Genomic DNA, 21,598 nt, shown 5'->3' with positions numbered 1-21,598 from the left:
TCCCTCAGGACAGAGTGACACACGCTGGTGACCCAGGGTGTGCATGTGTAGAAAGCTGGCCCTTGCTACTGTCCTTGCTCTGCCTGGTCTGGGGTCAAAGAAAAGCCATTAGTGCCCCAGGCTGTCAGTCTGGCAGCTTTTACCGGTGCTATGTTTTAAAACAAAAACCAGAACTTCGTGGATGTAAAGATTTTCGATCTGCTCTAGGAAGAGAAGAGATACTGAGACAAGGACCAGGAGACATGGGTTCCACAGGCGCACAGCACACAGGCCTCCATAGTACAGTTTATTCATTTTGCTTTTAATACAGTAGGGCTTGAACCAAAACCGTGGAAGCAAACTCCCTGCTGCTCTGGGGGAATCAGGATCCAAATCTGAACTTGGCAGGTCAGGCCTTTCCTTGATTCCTAAAGAAATCCCACGCAAAGGAAGAAACCAAGGCAAGGAAGAGATCATAGAGCTCCCAGCGCATCTGGAGGGGACCGTTTTCTCCAGCTCTTCCTCCTTCTTTCTTACCTCCTTGCTTCCAGCAGATGGATCCCACCTGGATGCGACCCCCAGTGGCTTTGCTCTCCTCTTTGCATGTCCTGACCCATTAATTTGGCTCTCCTGGGTTACAGCCCAGTTCCACACTATTGTGCCTCAAGCCAGGTTTCCCCTTGAGAAGATGGGTGCCGATCAAAAGAAGGAGAGAAAGCGAAGGGGAACAGAAATGAGCCTCGTAGAAAAGAGGCCAAAGCTGGGAAGTTCTTCCCCTACCAGCAGTGATGCCCAGATTGAGGAATTCAGGGCTCAGAGCCAGAGGGCTTTACTGGGAATCCTCCTTCTTGACATCTGCAGAAGAAAAGAATAAGTATCAGGGGGTAGCCGTGTTAGTCTGTAGCCACAAAAACAACGAGGAGTCCGGTGGCACCTTAAAGACTAACAGATTTATTTGGGCATAAGCTTTCGTGGGTAAAAAATTCCACTTCTTCAGATGCATGCCACCGGATTCCTCGTTGTTTTTAAAAGAATAAGAACATCCACGATGCTGGATGAATTTAAAGGACTCAGGGAATGAGATACTCTTTCTTCACTAATATCCATGTGGTCAGTTCCAGTCCTGGGCTAAATTGGGATGGTGTGGGACTGCATCGTTAAAGTGGATTGGAAATGGGGGACAGAGTCTTTCATCTCTAGGTGGCAGGTTCAGATCCAGCCCATTAACTAGGTCTCAGGGGCTTGGATACAGATCCCATAACCTCTCCATCACTGGTTGAAATTCAGTCCTACATCAGAGAGGACTGAATGGCTAGGGTTGTGCAGGAATGAGATGTGGAGCTTTGCACCACTAGGATACACATCACATGGGGAAACCAAGCAGCAGGAGGTGCAGTGATGTGTTCAGTGTCACACAACAGGTCAGTGGCAGAGCAAGGAATAGTACACATTTGTTCTACTTCCGGGCCCCTGCTCTAACCACTCAATAGGCTGCCCCTACGAGGGTGTATCCATGCCACACCTACCTGAGCTGCAGGGGGCGTTGTATTCTGTAATCGCATTGTCACCTGTACGAGGGAGGAGAATTTGCTGTGAAATGCAGAACTGCACAAGACCCCGAGCTTGCTCCCCCTTTAGGACAGCAATCTCTAGTGACTTCAGTTCCCTGCCACATTCTCTTCAGTGCCTAGATGGCAGGAGAAGCATCTTCCCAACATCCCTTGGGAAAGGAGAGTAACCAATGGCCACTGGGGTTACTACAATACTCATGAGAGGCATAAACTTACATTCTGCCTCCAGATTGGTCAGGGTTTGTAGCGTTAAAGGCCCCTTTAAATGTATAGCTGGGGTAAAGTCCCATTCCTATCTCATTAAACAAGAGCCTAATATTGCCAGGAGACCTGAGGAGCTGGAGGTGACAGAGTAGATTAACAAAGAAGCCCCATTTCTACCGAGACCTGAGTTAAGAGCCAGAGCAGGCCACTATTGCATCGAGTTTGGTTTTCCCCACATCACAAAACCAACATGGTGACAGCCTGCCTCTGCTCAAGAGAGGAACAAGACATGATCAAGGCATTATGCAAGTCAAGTCTGGGAGGTTGTATGTGGGAGCCCCAGGACTGGAATAATAGTGGGGCGGCAAGGCAGGACAGAGAGGAAGGGGCAGAGCTGTGTGTGTGGGCAGAGGAGAAGTTGGTGACTTATTTCTCTGACAGTGAGATCCTACCTGGCTGGTAATAATCATAGACCGTCACTGTCGCTGGCTTCAGGTTCTGCACTTCGATCTCTTGTTTCACTGAGAAGTTGAAGCTGATTGGAGACTTGTCCAGCTAAGGAAGGACAGTGAAGGGAATGAAGAAGATTATGATTGTGCTCACCCCAATCCCAACTGTATCTTCCCCACCCCCCCAGTAATTCCCCTGTCTCCACAGTGTCAGGTCTCCCATTCACTCTCTCCTGCTTGCCCTTAGCCCTAGCTGTACCCACCACCCTGTGCACCCTGGTTGTCTCATGTGCACCCTCCCACTCCGTGTTGAACTGATAGAGCTCTACACTGCACTCACCTCCTCCAGGTAGATGGTGAGTTTGCTGGGCTCGACCTCCGTCTTCTTCATCAGGGGCATCTTCTCCAGCTGCCAGGGAGCAGGAGAGATGAGCGCAGTTTAGCATCAGCTCATTGGGCTTTACTGTGAACTCATACATGCCAGTGTGAATGAGGGGTCCATGGTGTTACAGACGTGTAAAACTGCGGTGAGTGACATCACAGCCAGGCCCAATGAGTCTCATGGCCCCGGCCTATGGAGGGTGTCACACTCTAGAGCCCCCCGCCTCCAATCACTGTATTTCACAAATCCCTTTGCTCCATTAGATAAACGAATTCTGCCTCATGTATGGGGGAGGGGGCAGCAAATTTTCCCGCACACGAGAGTGCTGGAAAACTTGCTGCCCCTTCCCCCATCCATGAGGCAGAATGTGGCCTTCCTGATTACGACAGTACTGGGTTTGCAGGGAGAACATAGGATACAAGGTGGGGGCCTCTGTCAGGTTTAGAATATACCCCCATAAACAAATGCAGGCCAGCTCGATCTCTTCAGCAGGAACACACAACAGAGCTTCCTGATTTCCTTCTGGTATAGTGTGACATGTCCCACAGTGACTTCCTTGGACTCAGTGTTGCCTTAGGATATATCCCTAGACATCATGACAGACCGCATGGCAATGCTGACTTTTTGAGATATATTGGGACGTGTTGTGGTGCAACTCCTTTGGACTCAATGTTGCCTCGTGATGTAACTGAGAATATGGCCAATCTCTGCGTTTAGTGGAGTCTCAATACACAGTATGTACCATGGGTGGAAATCTCTCCATAAACTGTCCTGAAGAGCTGGTGGTTTCTTACTGAGTCATGCATGGAACATAGGGTCCCCGTATGATCAGGGAAGGACAGTTGGGGTGGGGACAGCTCACCTTCTTCAAGGACTTCTTCACGGGGACGAACCCTGAGAGCATCATCACCTCTATCAGGGCCATGTTGCTGCGCTCCCGATCTCCGACGTAGCTGAAGGAAGATGGGAGAGAAGGTGCAATGAGAGGGATGGTCAGTGTAGCAGTCCTTGGAGTGGGTGATGAACACCCCCTATCACCCAGTTGCAGAAAAGCTGAGTCCCCTCCAGCCAATGGAAGAGAGAGCGAAAAACCCCTCCCTCGTACTCTCTACCCTGCCTGGTCAGCGTGGGAGAGGGTTTGTCCATGTTTCACTCTCTCCCATCCCAATCTCCATTTCCCAGGGATGGGGTCACTGAGCAAGAAGTGATAAGAGATCTTAGGCTCCATAGCTGGTGACAGGCCTGGTCCCCAGCCCCTCGCCTCTTGCCATCTGGCCTCAGGAGGGAGAACGGTTGAAGCTGTTTGAGGTCAGAGCAGCCAGTGGTCTCAGGAGCATGGAAAGTATGGACCAGGATACTCCCCATCCCGAAGATCGATCACGGGCAGAACTGGACTCCCTCCTCCCTCCATGTGTTCCCTCTCTTCCACAACGCTCTCGTGGTTCTCACACAGAGCAGAGGGGTTGCATGAGGACTGTCCTGAACAGCCGTGTCCTGCCTATAGACTCTGGGCTGCTCCAGCCCATATTGCCTGAGCATGAGGCAAGTTGCCCCCTTCTCCTGAGTAAAAGAAAATCTGCAGCTGCTGTCCCCTAGTTCCCTCCTCCTTCCCTTCCCCCCAGTTCTGGACATATTATAAGGGCTGGCAAGATACGGAAGAAGCGCGGGAAGAGGAGAAGGTCAGACAGTGCATCTCAGTCCCCACTGCCATAGACAGGGCCAGCTCCAGGCACCAGCTTGGCAAGCAGGTGCTTGGGGCGGCCTCTTCGGAGAGGGGCGGCAGGTCCAGCTATTCGGCGGCAATTCGGCAGACGGTCCCTCACTCCCGCTCGGAGCGAAGGACCTCCTGCCGAATTGCCGCCGCAGATCACGATCGCGGCTTTATTTTTTTTTTTGTTGGCTGCTTGGGGTGGCCAAAACCCTGGAGCCGGCCCTGGCCATAGAGCTCCATTGGGCATCTTTTCATGGGGTTGCCTATGTTGCCCCAGCCCTGTTGCAGGAAAGGGAGCCAGGGGAGAGACCCTCAGGAAGCAGCGCGGGCAGGGATCCCATACCTGACTTGCACATGGAGGTCAAAGCGTTTCCTGGCAGCATGGTTGCACTCCTCAGGTGCCGTCTTCACATCCAGGACAAAGGTTGCTTTGCTGTCTGGGGGCGGGACGTTATAGCGCAGCGTCGTCTGGGGGGAAGAATTCGTCTATGTAGTGCCCTGGGGGCTCGCTACGAAAACAGACCCATTTACACCACAGGCTTCTCACCAGTTTGTCACCAGATGGTACCTGGCTGACCCCACACAAGGGTTTGTGTCCATATACAACATGGTTAACCTATGGAGCCAAATACATCCCTGGCATAAGGCCTCTGACTTCAATGGTTACACCAGGGATAACTGTGGTGAAGCTGCTCGTGAGCCTGGCTTTGCACAGCTGTCAGATGGTAGCTGGGTTCTAAGGTGAGAGGCAGGACTAACTGTGTTAGTGTATCAGGCATTGTTGCAGCCATGTTGGTCCCAGGATATTAGAGACAAGGTGGGTGAGGTAAAATCTTTTATTGGACCAATTTCTGTTGGTGAGAGACAAGATTTCGAGGTACATAGAGCTCTTCTTCAGGTCTGGGAAATGTACTCAGGCCTGTTTTACACTAGGAAATTAGGTCGGTATCATTAGGTTGCTCTGGGGTGTGAAAAAATCCACACCCCTGAGCGATGCAGGTAAACTGATCTAAGCCCTGGTGTAGACAGTGCTACACTGATGGAAGAATTCTCCTGTTGACATAGGTACTGCATCTCAGGGAGAAGGAGTACTTATGCTGACAGGAGAACCTTTCCTGTCCGCATAGGTAGCGTCTTCACTGACACGCAGCTGTAGTGTTTTAAGTGTAGATAATCCCTCAGGGTGTCCGCTAAATACAAGGTGGAACAGATAGTTTAGAATAAGTAGTTAACACATATTTCAAGGGATCATTCAAGGTGAAGCGGCCAGTTAACACCTCTCCAGTCATAGGCGGGAAAGGGAAAAAAAACTGGGGGCGGGGGTGAGGATTAGGGGTTATAGATTGTTGTAATAAGGCATAAATCTAGTATTTTGATTCCATGTTTGTTTTTTAGCATCTACAAAGTTATGAGGTTAAGCTCCCAGGCTCATTGCAGAAATGTTGTGCAGGTTTCCTTTGCAGACAAGGAGTGATCGCTTTGTGAAAAGTGTTCTCCCACGGGTGTTAGGGTGTTTTGTCTTTTATCATTTTCCTTGTGAGTTCATTCGAGAAGGTAGTGATTGTCTGGTTTCACCCACATAGTTGTTATTGGGGCATTTAGTGCACTGGTACACCACGTGTTGTGATAGCCATATGTAGGACCCAGGGGTCTTAAAAGATGTGTTGTGGGGGTGCTACACAACTAAAGATATTATCTCACCCACCTTGTCTCTCAGTGTATCAGGGTTAGACAGCTCTCCTCCATTCCCCATCTCTGTATGGGATGACATCCCCAAGGGACATGCATCATGGGAAAGGTAGCCACAGTCCCCACCCCATCAGCTGTTACAAGGATACTGGGACTTGATGCAGGAACCACGGGTGAAATTATATGGCCTGTGTTCTGCAGGAGGTTAATCATAGCTGCATAGAATCTAGGAACAAAGAACTGCTCATATTCTCCCAGAACACAGCACAGTAGTTGTGGATGGGCCAGCAGGGCTGACACATGCTCCTGCAGGGAAATGCTGTTGCGTGGAGGCACTCAAGCAATATTCACTGTAACTACCTCTAGTGAGCATGCCAAAGCCCCCTAAGGATCCACCTTTAGTATAGACAGGGTCAAAGGCAGACCCAGACCGACAGATACATAGAGTTGGGCCAAATCCTGCTCCCCTGGGAGTCAGTGGCAAAACTCCTATTGACTCCAATGGGCTGTCACTCACCTGCACATACGCACAGCCATTCCCAACTGCCTGCACCACGTACTCCCCTGGGACTTGAGGGAGAGATGCCTGCTGCAGCACCAGCTGGTTCTTCTTATCCACATGGAACTCCTGCTGGGAGCCCTCCTTGGCTTGCACCGTCACCTTTACCCCTTGTGCCTCGTGGTATGTCAGGGCTGCATATCTGGCCAAGGCCTGAAGGGCAACCACTGTGTCCTGGGGAAAGAGAGACAGGCACCTTGTCTGTGTCACTTCTTTGCAATCAAGAGTCAACACTTTGGAGGGACGGGCTCTGTGCGCTGTGGGGCACCCACACCAGCACGCACACTCCACCCTGCAATGTGGTGATAGCCGCACCCCTCTCAGCACCAGTGCCAAGATTCCAACTCTGAGCTCCCAAACAAACAAGATTTACATCATCCAGGCCACAAGCTACCAGATTCCCACCCCCAGCCCTCATTACAGCATGATCCTCACCACAGGTCACCAGCATGGGGACTGACACTCCGATCCTTCAAGCACTGTAGGTTACTTGTATCCCTCCCTTTAGGGTTTCATTGCCAGGTTAGGCTCATGGCCCCTGATTCCCCAAGCATGCAGGGTCTCTTTCTCCCTCCATGAGGGAGCTGGGTGGTACCTGAGTGGAGGCAAAGCCCCCATAGGGGTTCCGTTGATGGGTGAGCCAGCGCACAATCTGGGAGGTAGCTGAGATTTCTGCAGCTGACACCTCTGGTTTGGAAATGTGAGTTAGGAGGATGTAGGCCATTGTCTCAATTGATGACGAAGAATCTTCCATCACTGCTTCAGAGGAGTCCTCATCATTTGCCTGGGGCAGGTGCCCTCCTGAGGGGAAGGAAAACAGTGGAGGAGAACATAGTCTGACAGAACAGCAGTTCACTATGTTCTGGAGCCCCCTGGGGGCTGAGAATCTACTTCACACCTGTCTGGGGCACTTCCTATTGCAGTGACTGTAGCGCCTCCTGAACCTCTTTTTATTACATTGCACACTGCTGGGCCTGGTTTCACTTCTCCCTTGAGAGCACCGATCCCTTCATTTCTAGGGACACGCAGGTAGCTGCTGTGGCCCCCAAATCCAGATGATAGTGGCCTTTGAACAGAGGGTTGTTTGTATTTAAAGTGCAGTTCTCCTCTGAACAGTAACTATGTGAAAATGGCCCCTTCTCACTCAGGAGCTTTGCTCCATGATTTCAGTGGTAACAACAACATGTTTTTCATCCCCGTCTGCCCTGCAGAGCCAGCACGGCTCAGAAGGAGAGAGCAGAATTCCAGTCCTACTTGTGCATCCATGGAATTATTCAGTAAGGTCCCATCAGGGACACGAGAGCAAACCCACAGAAGACAAGGGAGCTGCCCTGGCATCAGCGAGGGCAGAGTTTGTCTCACTGGATCTTCGTAGCAGATGATGATGTGGGGGAAGGAAAGGGCCCAGCTTGACTCTCAGAGCCATGAGGGTGTTTGCAGGGCTGGCAGATCAAAACAAAAACTTTGAAATGGAACCCATTTAATACTTAATCACTGAGAGACAGACATGGGAACCTACAATGCGAACAGTAGAGTCATTATTCAGAGCAGGCCATGCACTTTAAGGAAGAGAGACAAAACAAGAAAAAAGCTTTTACAGTGACTCGTTTAGGTGAAGGCTGTGCAGACTTCTCTACGACAGGCTAGAAAACAGAGCTAGAAAGGGCAGAAGCTGGTAGCTCTCTGGGCCACATTGTGGTCTCAGAGTACGTCTGCACCACAATTAAACACATGTGGCTTGCCTGGGTCAGCTGACTCGGGCTCACAGGGCTCGGAGTGTGGGGCTGTAAAACTGTGATGTAAATGTTTGGGCTTTGGCTGGAGCCCAGGCTCTGGGACCCTCTCACCTTGTGGGGTCCCAGAGCTCAGGCTGGCTGTTTTATAGGAAAGCCCAGTAGCCTAAGTCCCTCTTACCAGCTCTCCCCTCACTTCTAAGGAACGCTTCAAGAACTTCATGTGGTAAGGTAAGAATATATGGAATCTGGTAACACCCATATCTGGACATCGTTAACTGGAGGGTCTTTGGGGTCAGTAACCATAGTCGCACCTCGGACAAGATATGGAATTTGATTTTAAACTAACAGAACCCACCAGAGATTTTAATCAGCCTGTAGGTCCATATAGCAACACATCCCCAACGTGATTTCCATGTGGCCTTTGTTCACATGGAGAGGACAGAATCCTAAAGAGCTGACTCTGCAATGTGCAGAGTACCCTGGCCACCATTAAAGCTGACAGAAGTTGAGGGCCCTCTCTACCTTCTAATCGCCACCTTCTAATCCTGACGTTTTCATTCAGGCAAACCTCCCATGGGCTTCACTGAGAATTTGACGGAGCAAAGACTAAGTAAAAACCACGTAAAGACAATAGGGTTTGGCCCACTGACTCTAGGTACTGTAAATTGCTTAATTATATTTATATGGGATATTTACCATGGCAATCAATAATGTTCTGGCAGGAAAGATTTGTGATTAGCTACTTCCAAGGTGACACAAGCAGAACAGTCTTTCCAAGAAGTAGCAGAGGGTTTTCTGGAGCCAATACAACTCCATCTGACCCACAGTTTATCTCTGAGGTCTTTCAATAAGAGGCTCTGGGCTTCAACTACTTGGGTGCCAACTGTAATTATATTCATTAAGTGAACAGAAACCACCAGCGAGGGAAACCAAGGGAGAAAGAGAAAAAAGGTTCTATTTCAGGACAGCAGTGGATACAGCCCTCAAATGTAGTCTAAGGTCTCCTAAAATTACTCAGGGAGCACTAAAATGCTTGGATAGACTAGGCAGAATGCACAGCCAGAGAGCTATGATTTTCTCTTCTCACATCTGTTTGACTCTAGTGTAACTCCATTGTTCTTGGTGGAGATAGTCCCAATTTAGTTCAGTGCAAATGAAGCTGAATGAACCCGTCGCTCTTTAATTATATGGTGTATATTTACAGTGTGCTACATCCTGCGGTCTTTATTCAGTTCTTACTGGGCGAGATTTTCAGAAGCACCTAATCAGGAACACAGACGTCTAACTGAAATTCTCCAGCTCTTAGTTCTTACTCAGGCAGAACTCCCACTGACTTCACTTCAATGGCGGGGGGGTGGGGGGATGCCTGACTAATAGCAGAACAAACTGAATAAGGACCTCAGGATTTGGCCCATGGACATCCCAGGAAGTTGGCAGTGCTCAGAACTTGTCAGGATCAGGTGTTACCAACAGCCAGAGTAATTTTCTTTGGGAACAAGTAGCTACTAAAAGAAGCCACCATACCAAGTTGGCCAGCCAGTTGGTCTAGCGGCTCCAGGAGCTGCTGCCTTGTCTCCATGTCCTTGGCCAGTGTGAAGACATAAGCCATCAAGGCCTGGGCGTAGGTGCTGTTGACATTGTGTGATGCCTTCTTGAGGCAGAGTAAAGCGTCATCCACCATGGTGCCCTTAGAAAGGAACATGAAGGTGGTTAGGCCACGTATAGCTTCCAGGAACTGTTCTCAATCCCCCGGTCATTCTAATACATTCAAGGAACATGTTCTGGAAGGATCTCCCCTCATGGCCCCAAGTAGAGCTTGGAAACAACCAAAGTAGAGTATGTCTCTGTTGGAGTTGGAGGTGTAATTTCCTATTTGGGTAGACGTACTCTTACTAGCTCTCATTGAGTGAGCACACCAAAAATAGCAGTGTAGCCACAGAGGCATAAGTGGTGTCCAAGTCCGTGTCTTGAGTTTCAGACAGGATCACATGTGGAGCATACGCAGAGTGCTGCCCATGTCACCATGGCAACACTTCTATTTTTAGCACACTAGCTTGATCAGAGCCAGCCAGGTATGTCTGCTCAAGCTGGGAATCACACCCCCAGCTCCATGTAGACATACCCAGAGTCACAGCGGACAAAGAATCATCCTGGATTTTCCATGAGAAGCATTGTAACCTGGGACAGGACTCTGGCCGTGTGTGGTCACTTCTGTACAGCATTCATGTCAGGTGGATGTACCCAGTAATGCTCCTGGAAAAACGTTTTCAAACCTGCATGTCTAAGATGAGGCTCCTAAATAGAAATGACCTGATTTTCAGAGGCACTGAGCACTCCCTGTTCCCTTTGAAGTCAATGGGAGTGGTGGGAGTACTGCAGCTTGGAAAACTGAGCCTTTTTTTAATTAAGGACCCTAACGTTCAGCACCCAGGTTTGGAAGTTCTGTTGCTTGGCTCGTTAATATTGAGTCCCAGGGCCAGATTTTCAAGCCAGCATTAACTGAGTTTCTGGTTTTGTATCTGCAGAGTTGCAGGCACACTTGAAGCCAGTTGGGCATCTAAGCACCTGACAGCACTCATGAAACCAGTAGCTAGATGTTTAAATGATAGCTGAACGTGCACCCTCATACAACTGTAGGTGCAAAACTATACCTCTGATTATTTACACCACAATTTACAGGTGCAAGAATGAAGGCCAGTGCTTGACAATCTGGCCCATGGCCTATTAATTCCAGTCTCCCAATAATGTAGGGTACTAACAGTTCCCATATTTAATTAACGTATTTCCCTAGGAAGCGTGGCTCAGATATTGCATCTTGCATTGGGTAGGTGGATACTATTTGTATGTTATTTCCCAAGGAAGTTTGACTCACACACAGAGCCTGGTTTCCAATGAGGGCCCTGCTGTTTATTAGGGATGGGGGATTTCTTATGGCTCAAGCACAGGACTGGGAGATAAGGCCACTGGGTTCATTTTCTGACTCTGCCACTGACTTGTTGTACAATCTTGGGCAAGTCACGTCTTTTCTCTCTGTGCCAGTTTCCCATCTATACAAAGCAGATTGTATTCGCCTGCCTCAGAGGGGGATTCTGAGCCTTGAGTCATAGGTGGAACATTCTATGGGATGTATAATGTGTTATCACTATGACCGGATATTTCAGTCAAGTGACCCAGGCAAAAGAAGATCAAATTATCTTGGTCCTCCAGTCCCATGGTGACAGTCAGCAGCTTTGGGGGGGAAATGAGAACCTGGGACTTTGAATTTCACACAAAATCCACCAAGCAGGGGATTGGCAGATTCTTCCCCAAAGAGATGCTCTTCACTTCTGAATCACCAGCCCTTTGCCTTCTCCATGCTGGTGACGTACAAAGCAGTAATGAAGTGGCAGTGGATTTCCCTAACTCAGGCCCACCATTCCCTGTACCCTAGGGCTCTGGAAGGAGGCCGGGTGGAGGGTTCCCCCAACCCCAGTGAACGTTCAGGAGCTACTCACATTCTTCTCCAGGTGGAGCTCCAGCAGCGCGGCAGTGATGTAAGCCGTCAGCGAGATCTCATCATCCACGCCACCCTGTGGGGTGCACAGAGAAGCAGGAGAAAGAGGTGAAACGAGAGCAGAGGGGGCATGCATTACTTCCTTGCCATGTGGAAAGTGCTTCCAGACATCCCTCAGTAAGAAACAGGGAAAGCTCTGTCAGATTAACGGTGGCGCAGAGGGAGCAGTGAGAAGCCACCTGCACTGTGGCCAAATTTTCATGCTCTGCAAACTGGGCTAGAGAAATCTTTAGCCAGGTTAATGAGAGGGGGTGCAGAGGCCCCGTTTCAATACCAGGTCCTGATCGCCCTGTATCATGAGCCCTTTGGATTTTCTTGGTCTCTGGGATCCCAGAAAGGATTTGGCTCTAAAGATTCACACAATGCTCCATCCATTGCAGCTTGGAGATTTGCTAGGCTCATAAACAATAGAGCTGAGGCTTAAACCATCTTTCTCCATCTAATTGAGCCTCCTCAACTCCCTCTCTCGTGAAGCAGATCTGAAAGAATTTCCTCCTCTATATGTGCCTGGGGCTGTCTATGCGACCTAGGATGAGTAAAGAAGAAGCCAAAGCTCTGTTGAGGGGCTTGATGGAGTTGGCCTGACTTCCTTACCACTGACAATCCAGGGCAGGCTGTAACCATAACTCCTGGTAGAGCCTGGCTGATCAGGACTATTTTGCCTTTATCACAAGACATCTCCTCAGTCAAAATTCCAATGAACAATCTCCATCCAGTTCTGATTTGTTCCATTTAGTCAACTAAGTCAAAAGAGAACTGGATAAATTCATGGAGGTTAAGTCCGTTAAAGGCTATTAGCCAGGATGGGTAAGGAATGATGTCCCTCGACTCTGTTTGTCAGAGGGTGGAGATGGATGGCAGGAGAGAGATCACTTGATCATTACTTGTTAGGTTCACTCCCTCTGGGGCACCTGGCATTGGCTACTGTCAGTAGACAGGATACTGGGCTAGATGGACCTTTGCTCTGACCCAGTACGGCCATTCTTATGTTCTTACAAATAGAGCCATGGACGTTTCTGGGACTACTGGTCCTCTGGTAGAAACCAGAAGATACCAACAGAGACCCATGGAAGTTTTCTAATGGCATCTATGTGTATTTCTACTGGGGATGAGCCTTCTCCTGGCCTCACGATACAGAAGTGGCCAGTACTCAAGCCAAAGATGCCCTCATAGCTTGAAGCACTATTCATGTGGGGGAGAGGATGAAGAGGTGACTATCAGGGGAAGCAAAAACAGATACTTTAATCTCAGGCATCTGTTCTTCCTCATTCACCTCCAGCTCAGAGATGTCATCTCAGGTGAATTGGGCTTGGATGACCCAACGATCCCTTGGTGCCAACTGGCAGAGGGCATAAGGGATGCATAAGAGTTACAGAGATCACCCGGGTCGGATATCTACCCAATAGTTCACCAATGGCGATATGTAAGGTTCCTGCTGAAAGCCAGTGGTCATCATACTCACTGCGAACTGTATGTGCAGATAAGGGCTGCATGCTCTTCTGAAAGTCAGTAACCCACTGGTTGTCATAATCATTACAAAATGTATGGATGGATAATATTTAAGGAGTTATGTGTATGTACACTGAAAATTATGTTTTTTAAGTCTGTGACTTAGGGCTAGTCACCAGAAAGTAATAGACAGGTTCCTGTTAGGCAGGAGGTAAGGGTCACTTATCTCTCTGTCAAAATATATGTATAGAATGTATTGTCCACTTCACAGTTGAGGCCAATCTACCAACTGAGCCAAATGCTAATCGATAGATTGTGCAATCAACAAGAAAGGAATATACAGGAAGAAACAACCAGTTGGTGGGGGGGGGAGCATCCTATTTATCAGTAAAGGCAATAAATTCTTTGAGGATAACTGGGGGGTACAGAGGTACACCTGGCATCGTTCACCTAGGAGGCAAATTGTCAGCATAACTTATCTCATGAATGGAAGATCCCAGCCGAGCCTGGCTGAAAAATGCTGGAAGGACTTTGGGGTTCGGCATTGCTCTATAAGACTTGTTAGTCAAGCCTAGGTTCTCAAATGGGTGTTATGATTTTATTTTAGATATAACCTTGTGTTTCCAGTACTTCTGCTTGCTGTCAGTCCAGTCTCTTCTCTTTATTAAATAAACTTTCCCTCGTTTTCACTGTAAACATATCTAAGGGCTGTGTGTTAAGTGGAGCGGGGATCTGAGGTGGAACTGGTAAGCTGGGGCATTCTGCTTCTTTGGAAGCAATGTATCTGTGAATTCTGTGTGCCCAGTGGACCAGGGGCCGGACACTCCAGGGAGATGCTCGGTGGGCTGGTGTGTGCCTATCGCTAACCTGTAGAGTGACAGTGAGCCTTGCGAAGCCTAAAGGGGAATTCTTGTGTTGCCAGTGGAGTTGGGAGCTGACCCATGGCAGGCACAGACAAGGCTTCCTCATGCTAAGGTCTGGTAGTAGAGAGATGCTTCACAACCCTGTATACTCCAGGAAGCGTCACAGCAATTTATGTCTTACAGGAGTTTCTGCTTCCTCTTGTGGACGTATGGGGAAAGGAGATTGAAGACTTAGATCTCTTTGTGGCTGGGTGCAGCCGCCCTACCTGAACTACCAGACAGCAGACAGGGAACTTCCCGCTCAGGTCTCTCCCGGGGTAAAGGAAGAAGGCAGGGCTGAGCCCGCAGGGCCAATCTGGCATTCAGAGGAAAGCCAGGGAATGTGGCAGTTACAGTTCCACGGTACTCAGAGAGGGAGAGTGGAGCTCCCCATCTCGTTGATAGAAAGCTGGCTTGGAGCCTGAGCTGGGCCTTTTCTCTTTGACAGACTCAAGGAACTCTAGCTGATTAGAAAAAACTTTCACATCTTTTGTTACAAGCTGTGCACCGTAAGGGCCAGATTCTCCTCTCAGTGAGACCGGCACGAATCTGCAGTAACTCACTCTACTAACATCAGTGCAGGGGCTCCACACTCACGCAGGAGTATCCGAGAGTAAAACCCAGCTTTAAGGCTCAGGAAATACAGCCTCGGGGAGGAAAATCTCACTTTGCACAAGGCTTATTTGCTGCTTCACTCCACCAATCTGCAGTCAGTTGTTCTACTACAAGTGCAGTTCTACTTTGAAAAGTGACTATGTAAAAATGGCCCCTTCTTCGACCGGCTTCCTGTGTGTCCTCAGTCAGAACTGCTGGCATTGATGCCTTCTTCTGCTAGCCCTGCAGAGCTAGCATAGCCCAGAGAGAGAGCTGGGCTCTATTCCTGCCTGCGTGTCATCAGCAGAATGGTTTTCTGAGTTTCTATCATTTACACCATGAAAACTTAATGGCAGGTGATGATGTGAGAGAAGGAAAGAGCCAGACTGACTCTCCGAGCCTAGGCTGGGCTTTCTGGGGCATTAGTTAGAAAAAAGTATCTGTATTTTGTAAACAGAGCCCATTTGATGGGGATTCTCCCAGAGACAATGAACATGGCACCCCCGGGTGCCATTCTGATAGTCACTTTTCAGATTCAGAGGTCATCCCCTGAGGGGATCCAGAGGAGATCAAAGCAGTAAGGGAGAGGACACTGATGTTATAACACACTCATTTCAATTACAGTTCATTCTAGCTAGCAATGTGGTGGGAGAGTGCTTCCCTGTGGCGAGTGGGAGCAGAGAGCTTTTCTGTGGGGGCTGCCGAGGACCCAGCTCTCCTCCCTACTACTAGGGTTTCTCCCACTCCTCCAGTGTCCATACCTTGAGGGCATTGTTGAAGAGCTTCCCCACACTCTGGAAGCAGCCGCTGGGCAGCTGGTTCTGTCCCAGCCAGCGGACAGCATCCTGTATGTGCCGCTCATCGATGTACAGGTAGGAGCTGGCCTGGCCAAAGGACCGGGCCACAAAAGCCGTCAGCCTGCAAACAGAGAGCAGAGGAGAGAGGATCTTTGTATCTATTGGCCTCAGAAGCAGGAAGGTTCATACCCATTCATACTCTTGGCCATAGGTGTGGCTGGATGGCCCCAATTCTGCTCACTCACCAGGTGTTGCCCTCGGCATCATGCTTCCCAAAGGCACTGTAGGAGCCGTTGTCGTGTTTGTAGAGCAGTTGGCGCTGGTAACCTGGGGAGACAGGAGGAATGTGATGGTCTCTCAATCCTGAGGACTTGCAGCACCCCCTGAATTATAGCCCGGATGTGGTATTCCACAGGATTGTCCCACACCTACAGAGAGCATCTCGTTCCCTGTCAGATCCTGGCAGCTTGAACAGGTGCCTGAGCCTTAGCACACCTCAATGGAGAAGCAAACTCTTTTTCAAAACGCATTTAAATCTGATTTCCCCAAAGGGCTGGTAGGTCCCTCGTGTGTGGGAGACCCTGATGCAGTGATCTAAGCCCTGGTTTGAACTCTAGCTGTCAGCAAAAAAATGTTGCCAGAACATGTGAATTTTCAGAAAAGCTGGTTTTATTCTGGTAGCTGTATCTCAGGAACCCCCTTGGTCAAATGGCCCCAAATTTGGATCACTGACCTTACACCAAATCCCCATGAGGTACACCAGTTTTCAAGGCAATCTGCATAACTGTATGGATTTTAGAGCACTTAGAACAGTCGAGCTTTAAGCAGAAAGCTGGTCTTAATTTTAACTATAGAGGAGTTATCATTCTGTATAAGTGCTGCTTGTTAAAAAGCATGGTCTTTCCTTCCTTGAGGGTTATTCCTTGTGGCATCTTGTTATGGAACAGATCCCCACAGTTCTCCCAATGCCCCTTAGTCCTGCCCTGCAGCTCCCTTCTATTCCAGTCCTGGGCTCCCCACACAGCTCAGCCAATGCCCCTCAGCCACGATGTAAAGTATCTTCCTTATACCAAAGGAGGAGAGAGAAGGGCACTGCTTACCGGTCTTCATGAATTTTAGTGCCGTGTTTCTGATCTCTGGGGTAGCCTGTTTTGTCTTCTCCAAGTATTGGAGTACAAAGATGTTTGGAGCAAACATGACCATGTTCTGTTCACCACAGCCAAAGGGCAAACGAAGTAGCTGGTGTAAGTTCTGTAAGGCTGTGCCCATGATATCCCCTGGAGGTTGAGGATGGAGAGAAAACACGTGAGATCAGCTCTATCATCCAGTGTTGTTCCTAATGCTTCTAAACCATGAAGGGAATCTGGATATGCCCTGACATAACGTCACGGAACAGGGAGTTGATAATCGCTCTCTCTATGGACCTGGTGTGGCTCTCTCTGGAATACTGAGTTTAGCTCTGGACACCATGGCCCAGGTCCTCAGAGGTATCTGGTTCTCCCAACTTCCATTGATTTTGAAGCGAGTTAGGGGCCTAAATACCTTTGAGGATCTGGGCCCACAGTACTAGTAATACACCAGTACTCTGCAGGGAATTCAGTGAAAAGCAGGGGTGGATGTAGCCTCCTGATTCAGGGGATGCACTGCGGGGCACTGAACACCTGCAGCAGCACACGCCACCCTGGCACCCCAATCCTAATCTCAGCCTGGTGCAGAGGGGAGGCCCACGGAGGGAGCAGGGCTGGAGCACAAGCCAGCCCTGCACTCCCCCCACAGTGGCAACTCCTGTTCCACGGGGCTTTGGCCAGCTCTCTGCTCGGGGAGTCATGACCTGGGAGTGGGCCAAGCATTGTGGGACAGAAGCTACCACTGCAGGGTGAGTGTGGGGCAACTCGCTCTCCAAACCACGCCACACTCCAGGACCCTCCCTCCAGACCAGGCCAGGAGAAGTGTATATTTGCCTGTTTTCCCACCCTGGTTTTCATTATTTCTGTGGGTGCAGTTGAACCCATGAACCCACACTAGAGCAGCCCCTGAAGAAAGAAATACACCGATTACAGGGTTTGAGGGATCTAAAAGAACTAAGTCTGTTTCCTTTGGCTAAGCAATAATTAAGGGGAGTGGGGAGATGAAAACCCTCTACAGTTATCTGCAGGGTGGCAATTCTGAGGAGAGAGAGGATTTATTTGTGGCAGGGATTGCTAGAGACTGAAACTGGGATGAAATTTGAGCAAAGGGTGGAATTCTCAGTCTCGGTTTCAAGAAATCTTTCCTAATGTTGAAATCTGTGGCATGGTCTCCCCAAAAGACAGCCTTTTCCAGTCCAACTGTTTGGGGTGCTTTTCGTTCTGGATAATTCTTCTGGGAGGGCAGTGGCTCCAGAAAAGGATTTTGGTTTTTGATATAGCTTTCAGGGGCTATAAGCTTCAGCCATGTTTGACAGAGGCCTGGGGTTGGTGCAGCATTAGTGCCAGACGCTGCATGATATCTTCCCCCTGGAAGCAAGGGAATAGGGAAAGGGTCTTCACCAATGACAGAGACAGTGGCTCGGCCTGATCCTTCCACGACTCCTTCTGGCAGCTTCAGGGAAACTTCATCAGTAACTGGATCCTCTGAGAGAGACAAAACCCAAGAATTAACAATGTGGGAGATTGAGGAAAGTGGGAATCGTGGGTCCAACACAGCAGGAGGAGGCGCCACTCATAGAGTGTAAAGAAGGAGCCCAAACGTGATAGTGAAGGTCCTGGCAGGATGACCTGCGCATACAAACAGCATGCACTTCTCACCCCGGGGAGCTGCTCCTCACAGCACGGAGTGTAAACGCAACATGGGCATGGTACTTGTGCCTGAGAGCGCCTCTCTCTCGGAAGGGGATGGTGCTCTCGGTGCTTTCTTTCTGAACAGTTGCCTCCACTATTTGGGGCCCAGAAATAACACAGAAGCCTCCATTACAAGCCAAAGCAATCAGGGGACGAGTCCATCCGCACCTGTAGCACACAGGAAGACGTTGTGAGTCTTCTCTTCGAGGACACCACCCGGCTATGGAAGGAAAAAGAGTGTGAGTCTGAAAGGAGACAACAGAAAGGCAAACCGCTGTCCCAGTGCCAGCCTGTCTGTGCCTGAGGGGGGCTACTTACCCCCCGATATCTCATTTCCCCTCCGTAACCCTGCTGCCTGAGTTCCGCTGTATCTGTGCCCAAGGAGAACTAATCTCTCCCCACCACCTCGTTTCCCCGCCCTGGCCCTGCTGTCCTGGTGCTGGTCTATCTGTGCTTGAGGGGCTGATGTCCCCCTGCAGCCCCACTTCCCTCTCTGACCCTACTGTCCCAGGGCTGGACCCTCCTGTTGCCTTTGAAGCCCGACTGACCTTGACAAGCAGGGATTTTATCACCGTGTCGGTCTGTCCCCGTGGGGGTGTCACGGTGATCTCATTGCCGCACAGATCATGTGACTCCAGTGCCTCGGTGCTCACGGTGACATTCACCTTGCCTGGGGAGGCGACAGGAGAGCATCACTGAGGGCTCAGAGCCGAGACTGGAAAAGGGCAGTGGGCGAGAGGGACACATGGCCAGACAGATAGATATTCAAATTTCCCCCTGCCCCCTCTGCCCTCTCAACTGCCTCACCCAGTTTGGTGGCTGTCACGTTCCAGGAGAAGGTCTTGGCTTCATTGGCGCAGAGACAGCTGGTGTATTGGCAGCCTGAGCAAGACTCAACCTGGAGCTCCGGAGACTCTGCCAGGCTGGTGTGCACCTGAGCATGAGGGGTACAAATGCAGGGGCAGCATGTTAGAACTGGGCACCCATAGGCATGGGAAGTAGGGATGCGGGGGGTGCTGCAGCACCCCAGTTTTACACCCAGGATCCCGGCCACCAGCCCCGCACCCCTGCCACCCAGGGTCCTGGCCGCTGGCCCCACTACTGCTCAGCTGGTCCCACTCAGCCGCCAGCCCTACTCAGCCACCAGCCCCATGCCCAGGAGCTCGCTGCTGGCCCAGGGTCCTGCTCAGCCGTGGTGTCCCGGCCCCCGGCCCCACATGCGGGATCCTGGCTGCCTTACCCTGTCCGCATCCCCCCTCCTGGAGCCATGGCCCTGCTCCCGGCCCCAGCTCTAGGAGGTGGTGAGGGTGTGGATAGGGGTAAGAGGGGTGCAGCTCAGCACCCTCACTCCAAAAAGTGTTCCAGCTCCACTGTGGGCACCTGGCAGCTGTCCAAGGGAGAAGGAACCTCTGGTACTATGAGATATCAGTCTGCGAGGTGTGAACCAGATGTGCATGACCGGGGCACTTCAGAGTAGTGTACTCAGTCTCTGGACCAAGCGCTGTGGGTACGTCCTTGCCAGGGCATGTGGAGAACTCACCTGGATACAGTCCTTCAGGTAGTTGAAGACGTTGGCATTCAGGGTAAAGGTCTCTTCCCGGACCACAGAGTATGGCAGTGTCACATCCACAAAGAAGGGTTGGAAGACCCTGAACTTGGCCGGCTGTGAGAGTCCAAAGCCACTGTCCGCAACACAGAACATGTCGGCTTGCCACTCTGTGATGGTGTCAGGAGCAGTGGCCTGGAGAGATGCCTTCCCCTCCTCACTGCAGAATGGATAGAGACAGCAGATCCTTCAGCACCACCACAAACCAGACTGGGGCAGCCAGTGCACTGGGGAATGGGGCATGGAGCCTCTCACCTCTAGGGCACTGGTTTCCATCCAGTGCCAGCTCTGGGGCACTGGCTGACTCAGGGGGATAGGGCAATTGGGTACAAAACCTTTCATCTCTAGAGCACCAGTTTCTTTAATGCAAATTATTTCATATAGCTCTCTTCATAACCCCCCAAATAAAAGACCGGGAGCAGAGACTGGGGGGAGGAACTGAATTGTTTCCCCCATTTTGAAGACTCATAGAGGGGACTAAATGTTTCCGTCAAATTTTGGGTGCCTGTTGTGTATGTGTGACTATGATATATTGCTTGGGAAACATGAGAGGCCCGCTGGGTATAGACAGAAGGTTTCACTCCCTACAGCGGGACCGTACAAATCATGAAGATAGGGATTTTCCAGCAAAGGCTTCTCCTCAGTCCCTTTGCTGGAGGAGTATTTGAATCCCATCATGAGGCACTGCGAAGTGAGGCTCAGCACCCACTGGAGATGGCACAGGGTTCCATGCTCAGGGATCACCAGTGATTTTCTTCCTGGTGGTGGATCTATGGGGGGTCACTCACCCAACAGGGACCAGATCCCAGATCCAGGTCTCTGGAAAATGTGTCCGTGGTTTTGTCTTCTTTTCCTTCTCAGGGCTTGGCGCCACACCATCATGTGGTTGAGGAACAGGCAAGGGAATGACTGTGGGGAGTAAAGGGGCAGGTCAGTAAAGATGTACGGGCTACTGTGTTTAGTGTTTCAGGGGGAGATTAGCCCCTCAGTCACACACAACCCAGCACTTGGACATCAAGTTCTGGCAGAGGAGAGGGGTGTGCGAGGGCATCAGCCCCTCAGTCGGACAGTCTGACACCAAGACAATGACTTCAGGGAGAGAAAGAAGGCATCAGAGGGAGATCAGCCCTCAGGAGCACATAGTCTGGCATGGAGCCAGCAGGTTGAGGGTGGGTGTCAGGGAGGTGTAGCATATAGGAATAGAGTATTCCTTTACAGAGTTTAGAGGGACAAGGTGGGTGAGATGATATCTTTTATTGGACCAACTTCTGTTGGGGAGAGACCAGCTTACACAGAGCTCTTTTTCAGGTCTGGGAAAGGTACTCAGTGTCACAGCTACATACAGGGTTGAACAGAGAGTTTACCAGGAGTAGTCAGCACATATTCTAAGGGACCATTCAACGTGAAGGGTCTGTTAATACCCCACTAGTCACAGGACAAAAAAGGGGGGCTACTGGGTTACAGATTGCTGTAATGAGCCAAAAATCCAGTGTCTTTAATAAGACCATGATTTTTATTGTTTGGCAAAGTTATGAATTTAAGCTCCCAGGCTCATCTTCAGAAATTGTTGTGCAGGTTTCCTTTGAGGACAAGGACTG

The 21,598-nt window shown here is 50.1% G+C and overlaps 1 protein-coding gene across 1 annotated transcript in view; it reads right to left on the bottom strand.

Annotated features, from left to right (window-relative positions):
* Positions 1 to 253: 253 nt before the first annotated feature.
* The window catches only part of LOC128843381 (alpha-2-macroglobulin-like protein 1), a 50,736-nt gene continuing 29,391 nt past the window's right edge, over positions 254 to 21,598 (bottom strand). Inside the window, exons 19-37 of the mRNA XM_054040188.1 lie at positions 20,789 to 20,909; positions 19,935 to 20,160; positions 19,202 to 19,328; positions 18,943 to 19,064; positions 18,563 to 18,614; positions 18,104 to 18,187; positions 16,676 to 16,852; positions 15,821 to 15,902; positions 15,540 to 15,696; positions 11,775 to 11,849; positions 9,805 to 9,967; positions 7,140 to 7,345; positions 6,503 to 6,718; positions 4,640 to 4,764; positions 3,448 to 3,538; positions 2,544 to 2,612; positions 2,207 to 2,309; positions 1,506 to 1,547; positions 254 to 834 (exon numbers count right to left, since the gene is read on the bottom strand). Coding sequence (XP_053896163.1) covers positions 809 to 834; positions 1,506 to 1,547; positions 2,207 to 2,309; positions 2,544 to 2,612; positions 3,448 to 3,538; positions 4,640 to 4,764; positions 6,503 to 6,718; positions 7,140 to 7,345; positions 9,805 to 9,967; positions 11,775 to 11,849; positions 15,540 to 15,696; positions 15,821 to 15,902; positions 16,676 to 16,852; positions 18,104 to 18,187; positions 18,563 to 18,614; positions 18,943 to 19,064; positions 19,202 to 19,328; positions 19,935 to 20,160; positions 20,789 to 20,909 — 2,264 coding nt within the window. The 3' untranslated portion in view covers positions 254 to 808. The remainder of the gene's footprint in view (positions 835 to 1,505; positions 1,548 to 2,206; positions 2,310 to 2,543; positions 2,613 to 3,447; positions 3,539 to 4,639; positions 4,765 to 6,502; positions 6,719 to 7,139; positions 7,346 to 9,804; positions 9,968 to 11,774; positions 11,850 to 15,539; positions 15,697 to 15,820; positions 15,903 to 16,675; positions 16,853 to 18,103; positions 18,188 to 18,562; positions 18,615 to 18,942; positions 19,065 to 19,201; positions 19,329 to 19,934; positions 20,161 to 20,788; positions 20,910 to 21,598) is intronic.

The sequence above is a fragment of the Malaclemys terrapin genome, chromosome 1 (genome assembly GCF_027887155.1).
Source record: "Malaclemys terrapin pileata isolate rMalTer1 chromosome 1, rMalTer1.hap1, whole genome shotgun sequence".
Classification (NCBI taxonomy): Eukaryota; Metazoa; Chordata; order Testudines; family Emydidae; genus Malaclemys; species Malaclemys terrapin.
The sequence above is the reverse complement of the archived record's forward strand: the minus strand, read 5'-3'. Positions and strand labels throughout refer to the sequence as shown.